This window comes from Gymnoscopelus braueri, assembly GCF_963280865.1.
Source record: "Gymnoscopelus braueri genome assembly, chromosome: 6".
NCBI lineage: Eukaryota > Metazoa > Chordata > Actinopteri > Myctophiformes > Myctophidae > Gymnoscopelus > Gymnoscopelus braueri.
Window position 1 is genome coordinate 26,576,425 of NC_137607.1, and position 20,000 is coordinate 26,596,424.

The 20,000-nt window shown below is 44.3% G+C and overlaps 1 protein-coding gene across 2 annotated transcripts in view; it reads right to left on the reverse strand.

Moving 5' to 3' along the window:
- The window catches only part of anos1b (anosmin 1b), a 60,417-nt gene that overhangs the window by 30,500 nt on the left and 9,917 nt on the right, over positions 1-20,000 (reverse strand). For both annotated transcript variants that reach the window (XR_013933250.1, XM_080429984.1), the window contains exon 2: positions 14,785-14,832. Coding sequence is in view for 1 of the 2 variants with exons in the window: in XM_080429984.1 (XP_080286110.1) it covers positions 14,785-14,832 (48 nt within the window). In the remaining variant the exon portion in view is untranslated. The remainder of the gene's footprint in view (positions 1-14,784; positions 14,833-20,000) is intronic.

Genomic DNA, 20,000 nt, shown 5'->3' on the forward strand with positions numbered 1-20,000 from the left:
CAGAGATGCTGAAAGCCGACCTTAATACCTCAAGCAAGGTGCTCGCAGACCTCTTCAGAAACATCTGGGAGAAGGAAACGATACCTGAAGACTGGGACAAGGGCCTGATAGTCAAAATCCCCAAGAAAGGAAACCAGCAGAACTGCGACAATTGGCGGGGGATCACACTGCTGTCGATACCATCAAAAGTTTTCTGCAGGATCCTAATTGGCAGAATTGATTCCGCTGTTGATCAGACCCTGAGAGACGAACAGGCAGGATTTAGGAGGGAGAGGGGATGCACAGACCAGATCTTTGCTTTGAAAAACATCATAGAGCAGTGTATAGAATGGAACACCGCACTGTACATCAACTTCATCGACTTCCGGAAAGCATTTGACAGCCTGCACCGTGACACCCTGTGGAAGATCGCGGGATCATATGGAATTCCCCCCAAAATGGTCTCACTGATGGGGTTGTTCTATCGTCACTTCCAATGCAGTGTCCTTGTTAATGGTAAACCATCCGAATGGTTCCCAGTGGAGTCCGGTGTACGACAGGGGTGTATCATGTCCTCCATTCTCTTCCTGATGGCCATCGACTGGGTTATGAGGAAGACAACAGCCGACAGACCCAGAGGCATCCAGTGGACCCTGTTTTCCCAACTCGAAGACCTTGACTTTGCCGATGACCTTGCGGTGCTCTCCTCAAACCATACCCATCTGCAGGAGAAAACTGACAGACTTAACATGTTTGCCCTACAAACAGGCTTGAACATCAACACCTCTAAAACACAAGTGATGTGCTTTAATGCCACTCCAGGTGTACCAGTCACTGTGAACGGGCTCCCTCTTGACTATGTGGAAGAGTTCACCTACCTGGGAAGTCTAGTCAGCAAAGAAAACGCAACACAAAAGGATATCAGAGCAAGGCTAGGGAAGGCTCACAGTGTTTTTGTTAGGCTCCAATCCATCTGGAAGTCAAAACAGTACACACTAAGAACCAAAATCCGACTCTACAGCAGCAATGTGAAGTCAGTACTGTTGTATGGATCTGAATGCTGGCGAGTCACAATAAGGGATATGAAGAAAATCGATGCCTTCCATAATCGATGCTTGAGGAAAATCTGCCGCATTTTCTGGCCTGAGAGGATATCCAACGAAGAGCTACACAGGGTGACCAAGTGCAACAGCATAGTGTTAGAGATAAAACGGCACCGATTTCGATGGCTAGGTCATGTGTTCAGAATGGCCCAGGATCGTATCCCTAAGGTCGCTTTAGGATGGACTCCTGCAGGGAAAAGGAAGAAAGGTCGGCCCAAAACAACCTGGCGACGAACCGTGACTGCCGAGCTAAAGGAGATGAACCTGACATGGGGCGAGGCACAACATGCAGCACAAGACAGGTCCCGATGGAGGCAGATCGTTAAAGCCTTATGTCCCACTAGGGACGAAGAGGATTAAGTAAGTAAGTAACACAGTATACGCACATGCACATACACCCCATGTGCATACACACATACACATACCTATATGCACACACACAGTACTGTACATGAATACTAAAAGACATATGTATTGTAGGTGCTCCACACACACACGCACACGCGCACGCGCACGCGCACACGCACACGCACACGCACACGCACACGCACACACACGCACATGCACATGCACACGCGCACACACACACACACACACACACACACACACACACACACACACAATTGTAACCAAATCCTGAGGTGTGATGTGTGTGTTTCTGCGGGATAGCTCCCAGAGGTCTCTTCATGGTGTGATGCTATAATAACTATGCTCACAAATCCCCCCAAACGCCCCCATCATACCACCCCCCCCACCCCCCCCCCCTGAGATCCACTCTATCCTCCCCGTTCTCTCTTTCACTGATACTTTGATCCATTCCTCTATTCCAAATGTTTGGAGTCTTCTTTCTCCTCTCATTTGCCCTCTTGAACCTCTGTTCTTCTTTTTTCTCCCTTTTCCTCTCCTCTCCTCCATACCGCTCCCCTTTCCTCTCTCTCTTCTCTTCTCTTCTCTTCTCTTCTCCTCCCCTCCCCTCTTCTCTATCTTCTCCCCCTCCCCTTTCCTCTCTTCTCCTCTACTCTCCTAACCACTCTTCTCTTCTCTTCTCCTCCACTCTTGACTCCACTCTTCTCCTCTCCTCCCCTCTTCTCTATCTTCTCCCCTTTCCTATTGTCTCCTCTACTCTCCTAACCACTCTTCTCTTCTCTTCCCCTCCACTCTTGACTCCTCTCTTCTCCTGCCCTCCCCTCTCTACTTCTCTATCTTCTCCCCTCCCCTCCTCCCATCTTCTGCTGTTCTCTACCAGGGTCTCTCAGCTCGCAGCGTTGTGTGAACTTGTAGATTGGCTATTTTCTGTATTGTTTACAACAAAGCAGAGGGTAGCACAAGTCCAAAAAATGAACAGATTAAAGAATGAGAGCAAAGTATATAGGAAGAGGAGGATGTACAGGTGGGGGGATCATGGAGGGATTGGAATGGAAATGTGTGTGTGTGTGTGTGTGTGTGTGTGTGTGTGTGTGTGTGTGTGTGGGGGGGGGGGGTAGAGACGGAAACAGAAAAGAGTGGGAAGGAGAGAAAGGGGGACAAAGGAGGAGAGGAATATTGCAGGTGGGAGAGCAAGAGGAAATGTTGAGAGGAAGGGGAAAGAAAGACTGAGATTAGAATGAAGACCACAGAGATAAGAAAGGAGGAGAGGAGAGGAGAGATGAATGAGGCACCGAGGGAGAGAGAGAGAGAGATAAATACACTTCTGTTCCTCTGTTTTGAACTGGAGCATCTCAGACGTCACCTTCACTGACACACACCAGACCCATTCATTTAGTCAACTATATTAAAGAATCGATTTGTTGATACATTAAAAATTAAATACAAATATTGGGGAGGACATCCTACTATCCTACTATAAAATGAGGAAACATCTGTCCAACTTGAGTAATCATGTATATCTGCTATTTTTTAATCTAAAAAATTACACAGATACTTTCCCGGTCCTAATGGATTAAGTGAAGAATTGTCTTTCTCACTAACTTCAAACAGTATGCCCATGCGTATGAAGGGAGTGAGGAAGCCAATTCTTCCCTTTTCCAAAATGCAAGCTGTTTATTAGCATTTCTGTGAATGCTCACTGAATTATCAGCAGGTGTTTCCAATTGTCTAATTGTGCTCTCCTCTATATAAGTAGGGATATGCACAACACCAGAGACAAGAGCCAGTGCAACAATGCAAAGTCATGAAGGACTTTTATTTAAATGTATTTATTTAATCCATTAAGGCCTGAGGTTCCGATTCTACAAAATGTCTTCTAAATCCTAACAGTTTTCTGAAAAACTTATGTTACTATATCAGTGGTTCTCAAACCTTTTTTTTTTCAGTGGTTCTCAAACCCTCTCAAACCTTTTCATGTCAATGGCCTATTTGGCCGCCATCCCCCATCTTAAAACATTTTGTTCCAGGGACCCCCAGAAGCAAAGATTTGAGTTAAAGATTTAAAAATAATGCTTTAAATATATGTGTATTCAAAGATTTGCACACATTTTCACGATTTTTCAAAAATAGCAAATCTACAAGCTCATAGCGCGGCTATTTTTGAATAGACAAAGTATAAAATAATGGTTTAGGTGGTTACACAAATGCGCTCCCGGGTTTAATGGCTTAAACTGTAGCAAGTCCTAGCAAGGCTGGGCTACACGCTGCCTATTATACTGCAGGCTTAATGCACCAATATGTGTGTGTGTGTGTGTGTGTGTGTGTGTGTGATCAATAAAGTGCAGAAGCTTTAATTACAAAAGCATCTGATCTCATCAATTGTGTCGGCAAGAACCCACAGTATCTCCAGACACGATGACCAATAGGGCAGACGGGTACTTTTACACAGTTTAAGTGGCTGTTCTCATCAGTGGACTGGTATATCTTAAAAGTGGGCTGGTATATATTCAAATTGATTGAAGCCGACAAAATTCAAGCTGTGTATTAACATATTTGCCACAGGCTATGAGATCTTGTGGTACCAGTTGCGACCCTGTCACTCTCAAGTCTGCACATAGTTTGGGTGCGTACACCCCCCGGGTACGGGCTAGTGTGACATGGTTCACCAAACAGATTTGACCCCCAAACACACCTTACACATTCCAGCATCACTGCTATGTTGTAAATCATTCAGCAAGTGTACACACACAGTATGGAAGAAGAGATGTAAGCGAAATAGACACCTTTTGGCCTCTGGGGCCGAATGATGAGTTATGTGCGCGCGTGTGTGTGTGTGTGTGTGTGTGTGTGTGTGTGTGTGTGTGTGTGTGTGTGTGTGTGTGTGTGTGTGTGTGTGTGTGTGTGTGTGTGTGTGTGTGTGTGTGTGTGTGTGTGTGTGTGTGTGTGCACGCGTGCGTGTGTGTGTGCGTGTGTGAGGCACAGTACACACTGCATAGATCAGAGGTTATACATGTTGCTGTTTAACACTCTGAGAAACTAACACCCTAATGCTTTGATGAATGACATTAATGACCCTGTGTGTACGGTGTGCATGTATGTGTGTGTGTGTGTGTGTGTGTGTGTGTGTGTGTGTGTGTGTGTGTGTGTGTGTGTGTGTGTGTGTGTGTGTGTGTGTGTGTGTGTGTGTGTGTGCGTGCGTGCGTGCGTGCGTGCGTGCGTGGCTACGTGGCTGCGTGTGTGCGTGCGTGTGTGCGTGCGTGGCTGCGTGCGTGGCTGCGTGCGTGCGTGTGTGCGTGCGTGCGTGCGTGTTTACACATGGATGTGTTTGTGAGATTATTGATTACACTGATATTTGAGAAGTGCCTATACACACACACACACACACACACACACACACACACACACACACACACACACACACACGTGCGTACGCACCCCATTTCTCTCCCCCCCCCCACCCATTTCTTGTCTGTCCTGCTGTTTCATGGCCTCACCTGCCACGATAGAGGGATGACAGCCACACTGGGGGAAAGGGAGGAGAGGAAATGAGAGATGGAGCGAGGGAGCATTGTGGTTTCAGGATGGATGGAGAGTGAGGGTGGAGGGGTGGGGGGGAGTGTCAGTTGAAAAGGAAGAGAGGAGATGAAAGACAAACAGTAAAAGAAAGTCCAGAGAGAGTTGAGAGAGGGACAGAGAGAGAAAGAGACACAGAGAGAGAGAAAGAGAGAGAGAGAGGGAGGGACTCACAGGGAGTCAGTCACAGACCAGATGTGTTTGCTCTCCTTACAAGTCAGTGAAATGTAAAGAAATCATTAATTAGACATTTTGAGCCGATCATTGTGTGGTCATTATCTTTGTGGGGATATAAACAACAGAGATGCAGTTGCCATGTTCCTGTTCCAGAGCATCAACACAGTACATTCATTCAACCGACACGTTTACAGTGAGTGAAATTAGCTGTTTTACTCTGAGGGTGATTTATGCACGTTGGCCGTGTAAAAATACACCTTACAAGGAAAATAAACACGGAACAGAATATGAAATTAATTGAGACTGTGTCCTGAACTACCTAACCAAGTTTAATGTGTTTTCCTGACTCTATGTAATTGATACGTGCCGGCTGAATGCATTTACAAAGGCATGACAGACAGCGCAGGGCTTTTCAGATGGCGTGTGTGTACACTACATGTTTCAGATTTTAAATGACCTCAAGCGTGCGCATACACACATAACATGCATAACCAATTCACTCACACACACACACACACACACACACTCTCTCGCTCTTTCTCATCCATATTCACATGCATGGCAGTCAAAAATGGCTTTACAGTGCTCGAGTGAAAAGTAGCGGAACAAATTCCCAAATCCCCTTAAAAAGGCAGGTTAGCGTTTTAGCAGACGTTTGGAAATGCATGCGAAGCGGCGAGCGCTAACTAAAGTTGGCTGGTGGAGGCAAGAGATGCTGAGAGAGACTGAGAGAGAGACTGAGAGAGAGAGAGAGAGAGAGAGAGAGAGAGAGAGAGAGAGAGAGAGAGATGAAGTGAGCAGGGGCGTTGAAGGGAAAACCAGAGTAAATGGGGTTACAGTGGGATAGCAATATGGAGGAAGGAAGGAGGGAACGGGTGAGAGGAAGTGTAGAAAAATGGATGGCTCAGTGGTCGGAGGTCATAAATCGACGGCCATGTTTCTCCATGTATCCCAATGTCAAGCCTTCTCTATCCCATACACCCGGCGGTCCAAAACAGCCTTGGATTTTTTTTGTGTGTGACTTTAACTAGACAACAAGGGAGAGGGGAGATGCCCCGGACCTTCATGGGCTATAATGGTAAGTCAAGGTGGGCTGAATTTAATGCGGCGGGAAGCACCGCGTTCAGCCGTGCCAGCATTTCCGACAGCACTCTGTTAGTGCTGGCGCGTGCGTGGTACAGTAAATCAAACGCACCTCAACCTGACAGTACCAAACCACCAGCTGGAAGAGGGAGAGCGGATTAAAAAATGGGAGTAAAGTATATATAGGAAGAGCAGGATGTACAGGTGGAGGGATCATGGATGGGTTGGAATGGAAACGCTAGGGGGAGGGGGTAGAGATGGAAAAAGAAAAGAGATACGTTGGAAGGAGAGACAGGGGGAGCAATATTGCAGGTGGGAGAGCAAGAGGAAACGTTGAGAGGAAGGGGAGAGAAAGACAGAGATTAGAATGAAGACCACAGAGATAAGAAAGGAGGAAAGGAGAGATGAATGAGGCACAGAGGGAGAGGGAGAGAGAGATAAATACACTTCTGTTCCTCTGTTTGGCACTGGAACTTCTCAGTCGTCACCTTCACTGACACCTGCTCCATATTAATACTGCTCCTGTGTGTGTGTGTGTGTGTGTGTGTGTGTGTGTGTGTGTGTGTGTGTGTGTGTGTGTGTGTGTGTGTGTGTGTGTGTGTGTGTGTGTGTGTGTGTGTGTGTGTTTTTATAAGAAAGACCTCATCTCTCTCAGCGGAAGGGACAGCAGAGCACCACCTCTCCATCCACGTCTCTCCCTTTCTCCCCCATCAAGGTGGTTATTCCACAGTATTTGTTGTATAAGACTCACAGCACATCTGCCATGGCTTCCTCCAATTCCTTGTGGGGGGGGTGGGAGCTTGTCTTTTATAATATCATGTCCAGTATGGCAGCCTTGAATGAAAATGTAGTACAGCTGTGGGTTGATGGCCCTAACACGGGGGGTAAATTATGCTAATTGGACTTAAATTTACTTTGTGGTCACAATCAAAAAAGAAAAGAAAATCCTTGAAAACAAGGACACACAAACTCTCCCTCTCCTCTCTTCTCTTCTCTTCTCCCTGTAACCGTCTCTATGAACATTTCTGTATCTCCCTGTTTCTCTGTATCAAATCACTCCACACTGATTCTGCAGAACAAAAGCCTCTCCCCCCGCCCCCACCCCAACGACCACTGGGAATCATTCCCTGTCTCTGTAGTCATCTGTTTCTTATGAAGAAGCCATTACCATAAAGAGAGGTTTAGTGATTGCTAACACTAACTGGCCATAAGGTAGAGCTCTAGCAGCACGGTTCAGCGTCGCAATGCAGTCAGGATGTAGGGGTTTTCATTCTCTGCTATATCACAACAAATTATTAGAGAATATAATAGAACAAAATAGAATAGAATGAATCAGAGAATTGAAGGTAATTTGGAAAAACACACAAATGGGCTACACACTCATTCTTCTATAGTCATAATTAGATTAGATTATATGTCTTTATTATCCACAAGGGATTTTTTTTGTTTCGCCTGCCATATAGACATTGTTTTTACACATCTGCTTGTCTTTATACACTGGCTGTCAAGAAAGTGATAAATTCTCTGTCACCTGGTTAATAAGTAATCTACTGTAATCCTGAGAGGTGTACTGAGAAATCTACTGGTGCCCAGATGGCACCGATGTGTATCTTAACAGTGGCTGTAGTTTGCACAGTGGTGAAGCTTTGTCTAAGTTGTGTTGATTTTAGCTGAGACTGCCGTTGCTGTAGAGCCGTAGATGACAGCCTGCTGCTAACACACACACACACACACCCAGTCTATGACACACACACACACACGTGCACTGCACACACACACACACACACACACACACACACACACACACACACACACACACACCCACACCCACACCCACACCCACACCCACACCCACACCCACACCCACACACACACACACACACACACACACACACACACACACACACACACACACACACCTGGATAATATAACTATAAACCTGATATTACATTGGATAATATCCTTCCATTCACTCCCTTGCTGTCTCTTTTTCTCCTTTATCGTTCTCTTTTTCTGTCTCTCTTTGTTACTTATATACTTCATCGTACAACAAGCTCACAAAGTTGCAGATCTGCTATTTTTTTAATGAAATAAATACATTTTCACATAAAATGACATGCCCAAAATAGGGACACGAGAGTTAATGGCCCTTATTTATCAATGGAGTGTACAAACCGGCTTATATTTGAGCCCAGGAATGACCTAAACACCCTTAAATGTTCTCGAAACGCCCCAATTTTACGACATGAAGAACCAGAATACGACCAAACAACTTATGGAAAGCCAATAAGAAAGAGTTTCCCCCGCCCGCCTTGCTGCCTTTCATGTCTGCGTCCGACTACACGCACGCACGCACGCACGCACGCACGCACGCACGCACTGCAGAGTGCTGTCGGAAATGCTGGCACGGCTGAACGCGGTGCGTCCCGCCGGATTAAATTCAGTCCACCTTGACTTATCATTATAGCCCATGAAGGTCCGGGGCATCTCCCCTCTCCCTTGTTGTCTAGTTAAAGTGCATAAACCTTAATGGATGAAGGCTGGTGTGTGCTTGATGGTTATATCTCCGATCTCCCGGTGGCCCAAATAAATCCACAGCGTGAAGATTACCTGCGCTGGGCACAGGTTTGGAGCGTTGGATTTATATCCTTAACCTTAACCCAGGTTGCACATAACTCCATAGGACACGCTACTGTATGTAAGTTTGGAGACCTCAATGAAAAGATTACAGCGGCGGCGCTGCGCCGGTCCCGATTCCCAAAAAATGCTCTCACATAAGCGCTCGAATATTTTGAAAATAGCAGATCTATAAGCTCACAACGCGACGCACTGTGAGCTTGTAGATCTGCTATTTTCAAACAGACAATGCAGCCAGATCTGCAATCTTATACTGAATGACTGTTAAAGCAGTTTGTTTAAATCAGTGAATGATTAAGCACCTAACTTGTAAACAGGCTATGTTAGATTTTAATTGCTTGTCATTGTCACAATAAAATAGGCGTGCATGTCCATTATGTGCCTTTATAAAATGTTATATTTATTAGTGTGGTAGATATATATTTTGGAGTGGATACATGTGTCCAGATGCCTGTCAGATGGTCAGACAATGCTGCTCGGCATGTCTACGATGGAACAAACGGGTGTAGCCAAAGCCTACGTACGCCCGAAGACTAGACGTGAGATCTGAGCGGGCCGTACGCTGAAGTCAAAGTCACGATAGATTGATAAATGCAGACAATTGTGGTGATCTCGCCAAACGCCCATTATTTAGTCTACACCACTTTGATAAATGAGGGCCAATGTGTTTAAATTGTCAGCTCCAGACAACATCATTCAGGAGGAGAAATGAGGAGAGAGAAAGGATGCGTGGATAGACTACTAGACAGAGAGGCGAGGTGTAATGTGTGTGTGTGTGTGTGTGTGTGTGAGTGGTTGTTTCTCTCAGTGTGGTAGTGTGGTGAGGTCAGGTGCTGGTACGGATGGCATGCAAGGCTTAATGGAGCAGGCCGCTCTTGACATTAACCCCTATTGACCTCCAGACACGCAGCCACAAACACACACACACGTGCAGCATGCGCTTCCACACACACACACACACACACACACACACACACACACACACACACACACACACACACACACACACACACACACACACACACACACACACATCCTCTCTCTGCTGATAGACAGGGTTCATCTGACATATGAGGTCAGTTGCACAGATAACTGGGTTAAGCTCCATGACCCTTCCTACTGAAACACACGAAACATACTCTCTGCCAATGTGTCACTTTGGCATTCTCTACACACTCCCCTCTCAGTTTACCAGGGTCTGCCATTCTGTACCACACTGCTCCAATTACCTGTCCCTATCTTTCTCATTTTCTTTTTTTGTTTGATCAACTCTTCTCCCCAATTTAGTCATTGACAATCCTCCCCAGTGTTTGTATAGTCCTTGACACTGCCAACTCCTACTGTTTGGTCTGGGGAGGGTGTCTGTAGACAACCAAGTAGTGATGGGCCGCTCATGATCGATTCGTTCATCGGGCTGTTTCCGAGACAGACAGACAGCGGCGCGGTTGAGATGTTTTTCACTAGACATGAGCAAATTATTTGAAAGAATCATTTGAACGGATCATTGCCGTGAACGTGACTGAAATCGTTCGTTCACTGAAAAGAATGTTTCTGCAGAAATTGTGAAAATAGCACATCTACATGCTCACAGCGCCTCGAGGCATTGTGAGCTTGTAGATCGGCTATTTTCGAACCGAGATAAACAAAATGTAATGCCTCAACTCCTACAATTCCAAGTGCTTGTCAGGGTGGGGGGTCCCGAGTTCAAATATGATTCTTTTGGGGGGTTGCGGCCTGAAAAGATTGAGAAGCGCTGAGCTAGAAGAGGAATCGAACCCATAGTGCCTTTACGGGTCCATTTGGTTCCATGTGTACACGCTCGGAATTACATTTAAACACTCAGGATGTTACAGCGCAAGAAGCTGTAAAATAAAAGAAAGTCAAGCGTATAACAGTGGACAGAACTGGCTGCTAAAAATAAACAGTAAGGAAACTCCGTTCCAATTAAACAATGAATTCACACGCACCGCGTGGACACACATACCCTTTGTGCATGCTACATGCACATGCATGCACGCATGCACAGACTGAGGTCTGCTGGCAGGCTGTGTAAAATGAATAAACAGGGGCTAATTTTTGCTCCGGGGAGGTTGGGCGGTGGAACAGGGCACGGGTGGGGGGTGAGGCTGTTTTAACTAAAAACAAAACATTTACTATTACTGCAGACATGTGGTAGGGATTACATAAAGAAAAGAAGGGAAAAAATTGTGTATGTGCTGCGCACGCGTGTGTACATGTGCATGTGCATGTGCGTGTGTGTGTGTGTGTGTGTGTGTGTGTGTGTGTGTGTGTGTGTGTGTGTGTGTGTGTGTGTGTGTGTGTGTGTGTGTGTGTGTGTGTGTGTGTGTGTGCGTGGGCACTCTTGAATGTGTGTACCTTACTGGTGACATCTAATCCCTCTCTCCTGGATGTCCACTTTGTGATCCATTTATTGTCCAATCATCATTTTTTTTCCCCCTACTTATTTTCTGCTTATTAATGGTCTGGAAATGTCTGCACTTCTGCATTGTGAGCAGTAGAACAAATTTAGTTTAGGTCTATAAACAATTCTTAGCTTGCTTGCTAGGATACAAAAACATGCTGACACTGTATAGACAGAAGCAAAAAGTGATCTTTCTTTTTCAAAATACAATAGCAAAAGTAGCAAAAACAGGCAATCAAGCTCAAAACATGTCGCGGTGCGACGCATTGTGAGCTTGCAGCTTTGCTATTCTTGTGCAACTCCTTTGTGCGATGAAGCGTAAAATAGGGCTTTAGTGGTTAATCAGACTAATCAAATCTTTCGCATTCATTCGTTGACATCCTTAGAAAAAAACACGCTTTGCGATTATTTGATGAATTGAAAATGTAATCAATACAAGAATTTCTAAGAAAATAGTTGCAGCCCTAATATACTGTACCTACAACAGTATACAGTCTATATACCTCTCTAGAACGAGTTGTTTTCAGCGATGCGATGACTGAACTCTGTGCCAAACCCTGGTCACGTCACGCTCAACTTGGTTTCTCCCGCCCAGTGGTGGAAAAAAAGTTAAAGTATCAATACTGCAATGTATTCTCTGAGCATCTCTGTTAGATGTAAATGGTGCATTTATATAGCACTTTTATCCAAAGCGCTTTACATAGATTGTGCATTACATTCACCCATACATTCATACACCGAAGGCATCAACCTGCTCATTGGGAGCAATTAGGGGTTCAGCGTCTTGCTCAAGGACACTTCGACATTAACTCTGGGGGAGCCGGGATCGAACTACCGGCCATTCTACCCCTGAGCCACTGCCGCCGCCCCTCTGTTACAAGTAGAAGTCCTGTATTCAAAATGTACTTGAGAAAAGGTACAAAAGCATTGGTATGAAAATGTCCTTAAGGTACCAAAAGTAGAAAGTACACATTGTGAATGTCACAAGTTCAAAATGTATAAAAACTATTTTGAAAATAGCAGTTCTACAAGCTCACAATGCGTCGCATCGCGACGCATTGTGAGCTTGTAGATCGGCTATTTTCAAATGGCAAAAATGTATATAGGGCTGAAGTGGGTAATGTATGTTTTGTAATGATAATCAAAATCTACAAAGTAACTAGTAACTAAAGTTTTCAAATAATTGTAGTGGAGTAAAAGTACAATATTTGCCTCTGAGATGTAGTGGAGTAGGAGTAAAAGTACTGAAAATTGGAAATAGTCCAGTAAAGTAAAAAATCACACCCAGTGTGAAGTGGGCGGTGTCTTGCTAGCTAATCACAATACTGGTCATCACGGTGATGGAAGCTCACTTAAAAGAATAATGTGTTTTTTTTAATACCCTTTCCACCCACAATGTGTGATTCACTTAACACATTGCATGCCAGTCGCGTAGATCTACGCGAACCTATTTAAAGCCGCAGCGTGCCAGTCGCGTAGATCTACGCGAACCGCCGATTCCCATGTTAAGTGCCCCAGGTGCACTTTCCGAATTTTTTTGATCCATTTTCGTTTCCGGTTTCCGGTCGGAAACGGAATTATTCGGGTTCCGGTTTTTTCGATCGTATCCGCTTCCTGTCTGGGATCCTGTTTAAAACTCGATTTTCTCTGGTTGTTGTTTTTCTCCTCGCTGATCACTGTTTACCGTTGCTCGGCTGTAGCTTCAAGATGGCGGCACGGATTTGGAAACTGTTTTCGCTCGCCGTTTCTCACGGATCCGCTGTGTGTTTAGAACCAAATGAACGTGCACTTTTAACTTATTTAGCGAGGTCTGTGGCGACATGAAAAAAACTAAAAAACAACAATAAAACGCTGGCACTGGTGAGTACATTATGAGATTAAACTCTGGCATGGAATGTGTTAAAAAAAAACATAAATGTGTTTTTTTTAAGTGCATAGTCCTATTTATAGGGCTATGCACATGTGTCATGTTTCTCTAGCCAATCACAGTCCTGAATAGACTGTGATTGGCCAATCACGGTGCAGGGTTAGGGGGGTACACTGGTGGCCAATCACAGCGCAGGAGTTGGTGTGCAAATATCCAAACCTCACATATAGGGGCGGTTTCACCGCCCAAAAATCACACCCAGTGTGAAGTGGGCGGTGTGGTCATCACAGTGGTCATCATAGTGATGGAAGCTCACTTCCAAAAAAAAATTATTTTTGGAAGTGCATTGGAGCCAGCCAATCACAGTACAGCTAGGGGTCTACTAATGGGCCAATCACAGTGCAGGAAACTAATACTAATGAGGTGTCCCAACCCCACTTATAGGGGCGGCTAGTACACCGCCCAAAAATATCTCAAAATTGTACTTAAAGGGATATTTCACTTTCAAAAAAACTTTTGCTCATTTTATCGTCTACTCAAGCTTTTGTGAGCCCCCCAGACAGTTTTTAAGTTGCTTGATTCAGTATTTAGATATTTGATATTCATTTTATCAGACACGCCCCCTTCTTCTACAAACCCATTGTAACTTCAAACTCCATTTTAACCATGTTAAATTCATCGAAAACACCTGTCCTTGGTTCTGGTGACTCACCCTGCCCTCCTAATGCGTGAGGGGGCCGTGTTTTTTTCGATTCATTTTTTCATTTATTTTATTTTATTTTTTTATTGTATTTTATTTTTTTCATTTTCCAAAAGAAATATTAAAAATAAATGAAAAAAGTAATTGAAAAAACACGGCCCCCTCACGTATTAGGGGGGCACCAAAACCAAGGACGGGTGTTTTTGATGAATCTAACATGGTTAAAATGGAGTTTGAAGTTACCATGGGTTTGTATAGGAAGGGGGCGTGTCTGATAAAATGAATATCAAATATCTAAATACTGAATCAAGCAACTTAAAAACTGTCTGGGGGGCTCACAAAAGCCTGAGTAGACGATAAAATTAGCAAAAGTTTTTTTGAAAGTGAAATATCCCTTTAAGTACAGCACTTGAGTACATGTACTTTAGTTGCTTAACACCACTGCTCCCGCCTATGGATGAGCGTGCAGAAGGGGCCTGTGGTGTGGTGGGCCTGTTTCTTGTGGGTGCCCACATCACACGTTGTGATGTAACCATTTGCACATGCATTGACAACGTGACACAATCAAAAAAAGGCGTTGTTTAGAGGAATCTACTGTATAGGGGTTAATTTGTTTTGGAGACGGATATAATCAGCAGGCCTAAACACTGTGGAGGTGTAACAGGACATCTAACATTGGGTGTGTGTTTAGTGTTACAAATCTGGCAACTGCATTGCACACTCATCTGCTGTGCCCACCTACTGCGTGTGTTGTGTGCGTGTGTGTGTGTGTGTGTGTGTGTGTGTGTGTGTGTGTGTGTGTGTGTGTGTGTGTGTGTGTGTGTGTGTGTGTGTGTGTGTGTGTGTGTGTGTGTGTGTGTGTGTGTGTGTGTTTACCTGTGAGCAGCGTCTGTGGTTCTCACACCAAACCAGAACTTGGTCACTCTGAAAGAGACGGAAAAGACAGAATTATTAAAAACAAATAAACCTGAAAGAAAGACGGAAAGGAGAGAGAGAGAGAGAGAGAGAGAGAGAGAGAGAGAGAGAGAGAGAGAGAGAGAGAGAGAGAGAGAGAGAGAGAGAGAGAGAGAGAGAGAGGAGAGAGAGGAGAGTGTGAAAGAGAGAGTGAATGAGGGAGAGCTAGAGAGAAACAGAGAGAGAGAGAGTGAGTGAGAAAGCTGGGGAGCATGAAAGAGAGAATGAGGGAGAGAAATAAAGAGTGAGAAAGATGGGGAGAGTGAAAGAGAGAGATTTAAGAGGTAGAGAGACATGCGGTCTTCAGGCCTCAGTCCTCTCATGATAGTGAAACATGTGCATTTTACGACCAGACAGACAGAAACATACAGTCAGTGAAAGGTCATTGAACAAATGCCTCCATTATATTACCCAGGCATATCCGACACATGCCCACGCATACATACACAAACACACACACCTTTTTCTTATTTACATAACTATGCTCTCTGGGTGTAAAACGACATGAGCAACACTGTGTGTTTGTGTCTGCCGAACCAGACGGAGACCACAGGCACCACGTCACTCTGAGATGTGTGTGTGTGTGTGTGTGTGTGTGTGTGTGTGTGTGTGTGTGTGTGTGTGTGTGTGTGTGTGTGTGTGTGTGTGTGTGTGTGTGTGTGTGCGTGTGCGTGCGTATGCATGCGTGTGTCTGTGTGGGTCTGTGTGTACGACCAGGGTTCGTGTGAGTCAAGACCACCAGTAAATATCACTGCCTTAACCACGGAGACGGGGCTAGACGTCATCCCACGACCACAGGGCCAGAAATATCAAAACCAAATGAACCCCAACTCTGATCACAAGGGGTTCTTCGAGTCTTTAAACTCCAGGTGAAATAATTTCGCTTTCCACCCTTGGAGTCACCAGACTCCTTGACGCATTCGCTTGAACTTTGGGGACTCAAAGGAAAGGACATCATTTTGGTCCCAATCTAGAGTTTAGCTCATGTAGTAGGACTCATGGTACGCTTGACATTACTGCCGACCATTTTCCAATGCATACCATGGTTTGTTTGACGTTTGAGGAAACCATTGGATTATGTTCATTTCAGTACAGTGTAAAAATCTATTTGCAGAGACTTGAAACTTGCTTGAGATACAGTAGTAACAATAACAATGTAGTAACAATAACAACAGACACACGGACACACACACACACACTCACGGACGGACGGACGGACAGACAGGGTGCTAAAGTAGTCTCTGCCACGCCTTCGGCCTGGCGGAGAGACAATCATTTAATTTGATAACCTGTTCACCCTACTATACCATGATGGATAGCGTTTCATTTTCCACAATCATTTGTTTGGACAGTTTAGACAGGAAAGATTGTCTAACTTTTGGAGCACAGAGCCACAGAACCAAAAGGGAAAGATAAATTGAGAATGCGCTCACTAGAGCGAGCACCTGCTCACAGTCATATTGCTTATTTCCAATTTATTGGTGGGGAAAAGGGAATACATTCAGTATGTAATGAAACAAAGAGTGAATAAATGATAAATGGAAACTTTGTGGCAAAGAAAAACCTGTGATGGAGCAAGTCTGTTTTAAATCATTTCGATGGCTTAACAGGCAGGTTAAAAGTTGTGTCAGTAGAGCATGAAGGCGGAGGCAGGCAGTATGACATCACTTCATGATGATCCAGCCAATTAAAGTCCTCCTGAAGACGCTGTGTCAACACCGGGACAATCATGATGTCATCATACTGCATCAAAACAACCATTAGAATATGTGTGTGTGTGTGTGTGCGCGCCTCAGTGTATGTGAGTATGCATGTGCCCCTAGAATGTGAATAAGTGAGTGAGAGAGAGAGAGAGAGAGAGAGAGAGAGAGTGTGTGTGTGTGTGTGTGTGTGTGTGTGTGTGTGTGTGTGTGTGTGTGTGTGTGTGTGTGTGTGTGTGTGTGTGTGTGTGTGTGTGTGTGTGTGTGTGTGTGTGTGTGTGTGTGTGTGTGTGTGTGTGTGTGTGTGTGTGTGTGTGTACGCAGTGAGCGAGTGATGTGCTTGAGCGCATGCGTAAGTGCATATGTGTGTGCACACATGTGCATTCCTCAAGAATGTGTGTGTGTGTGTGTGTGTGTGTGTGTGTGTGTGTGTATGTGTGTGCGTGTGTATGTGCGTGCGTGCGTGCGTTCGTGTGTGTGTGCGTGTGCTTGTGTGTGTGTGAATGTGTGAATGTGTTGATGTGTGAACTTTCATGGTGTGTGTGTGAGATAAGTCCTCTTAATGAGTCCTAAACTCTTTCACTCAGAGAGCTGTATTTAGCCTAAACAAAGCTCATCACCAAACGCACCTCCAACTATTCTCTTTAAAGCAGTCACTGCATTGTTGTTGTGAATGGGCTTAAGGGTTGGCCTGGGTTAAGGGTCCTGGGGTTAGGGGTTAGAGGTCAGGGGGTTAAGGGCTTTAGTGCTGCAGGTGAGGGAGAATGGTGAGTGCATTTCTGCAGTTGATTCAAATCCTGTCCAGGGAGTTGAGGACTTTAGGTGCGAATTTGGTGCGTAACATCTTACAGTATATTAAAGCATGAATATAATAGTATTACTGTCCAATACGACAAACACTAGCCGATACCAGTTGTTTACTATTACAAGTAATTTACTTTCTAAAATTCCTAACATGCATGCCCGAGTCTTCCCAGTTTGAAACACGCCTGTGATAGCTATATTTACAGTAATTGAAAGCAAAGTGTGATTGTTGCAGCATACATACTGTAGATGCGGTGTAACAGGTTATTGTTGGCTGCCAATGCATTTTTTGAAATGTACTGACTGATGCTGATGTTTGGCCAGCATATTGGCACAAACTGCTCTGTCTGTCAACATTCAAAACGGGCACCAACTGTCTATTTTTGTACCAGAGCTCTCTTGGTCTTGTGATGTGTGAAAAGGCCTCCTGTTCCAAACAAGCCTTGTAACTGTGATATCTAGCATGTAAAAGTAATTATTTTCGCTAGCTTATAGCCACGGATTGTGGAGCTAAGGAGTTAATCCCACTGTATTTTGAATCGAAGTCGCCCACCACTCCCAAGCAAGCTGACGCTCCATCATCGCTAAGTGCAGATGGCAAATGCCAATCCAAAACCAGCTAAATGTTTATACTGAGACACTGTGATGGGCGCTTTTTAAGGGGGGAAAAAGGTTTGAGCAAGTTTAAGGGAACTGTAAGTTTGGGTTAGGGTTAGTTTGTAGTGAGCGTTGCTATGTGACCATGATAAACGAAGGAAAACCTTGGCTACAATGAATATGTGAATAATATGCACCGCTCCCTGCAGTCCCGTGATGCACATAGCAACGTGTCACTTCCATTGAAAACGTCAAATTAAAGAGGCGAGTGACAAAACACAGCTTCCAGTCGATCTCAACCCCAAAACTACGGCATGTTTCTTTTTGTTTAGGGCGGCTACCTGCGGGAGACTGATTCTCAGCTTCAGCTTAATTTTATGTTGAAACCAAAATATGGGCGTTTTTATTCTAATCTATTCTGTTTTTAAATTGTCATGTGAAACGAGATTGCTGTGTGTTTTTAGAGAGATCACGGTGTGTGTAGCCCTTTAAGAAGAAAGTGTGTGTGTGATATGTGTTGAGTTACTAAGGTCATGCTAGGGTTGACACTCTGGGCCAAACAGTAGCACATAATCCCAGCAGTTAGCAGGTAACGGGGATAATACTGAGGCTATAGCTCACACTAGGGGAGGGAGAGAGACAGAGAGAGAGAGAGAGAGAGAGAGAAGGAGGACAGGATTAAAGTGGAGGTTAGATCTCGGGTAAATAGACAGTAACAAATCTATGGTAATGGAAGGAAGGGTGGAAAGCAGAAGAGGAAGGATTATGTTGGTGTCACGGCAGAGACAGAGAGAGAGAGTTATTCTCTCCATATCTGTCTCTCCTTCTCTTCCTTCCATCATAGATGCTTTATCCTACAGTAGAACTATACCGGATCCTCCAAACAGCTCCTCTTTGCCAATGTAGAAGCAGCGCTATAAGCGTGTGAGGCTTGCATAGTGGACAGGTAAATCATAAATCACCAGCACTCACTGAAAGTCCTTTTAGGCTCTCTTATTTATTTCATGACCCAGCCGCAGCAACGCAGCTCGCTAAATAAGTGCACACATTTCTAAAGACAGTCTCAGATATATACACATAATCACTTTACAGCATATGAAGGTTACAAAATTTTTAAATAGGAATAGAAAAACATTAATTAAAGTTTAATTAGAGAGACCCTATATGGATTATATATATATATACATATAGGAACCAAATACACACTTACAGTATAACACTGTGAAGTGTATTAAGACTATAGGCCACACACATGAATGTTACACATTGTTACACAGTGTTTAATGTACCTAACAAATATATTGTCTTAAAAAATACTTTCATAAAAACTGTACCACCTTAAAGTACCCAGAAAAACAATTATATATGATAAATAAAACAGCCAAGTAACAATTCTTCATTTAAGCCTTTGGGGTGTTGTGTGTATCCAAAAGGCCTCTCTCTGTAGAAGTAATTTATCACGGTCCCCGCCTCTTTTTAAAGGCTGTACTGTCTCTATGCCCTGAAATCTTAAAGAGCAGACGTGCGTCGCTTACAGTGGCCCCACCAACACAAAGAGCTGCATTCTAAAGTATTCTCAACAATCAAGTGTGTTGAATTGATCTCCTTCGTCATCATCACATAACCTCCGCTGTGTTCTGCGCTGTTCAAACTGGTTAAGGTTTCCTCTGGAGATTGACAATTACTTTCTCTCTCTTTCCATCTCCTTCCCTCCCAGGAAGTAAGTGCAGCAGTCCTAGATACCCCCCCCCAAAAGAAAAATACAAATATCCACCAGCCAGCCGAAGGGGGATTCAAACCACCAGAGATATTTATAATGCCTATAATGTCTAAAGCTAAACATTTATTGTCTGTCAGGTACAAAAATAACAGATCTACAAAGCCACAATGTGTCGCATCACACACGTTGTGAGCTTGTACTGTAGATTGGCTAATTTTGCAGAGCGACACTATCAACAATGTATATTTTCTGCATTTTTTGTTTTGATTGTACATTTATTGTTATTTTTTTCTGTATTTTTGTGTTGATATTTGAAC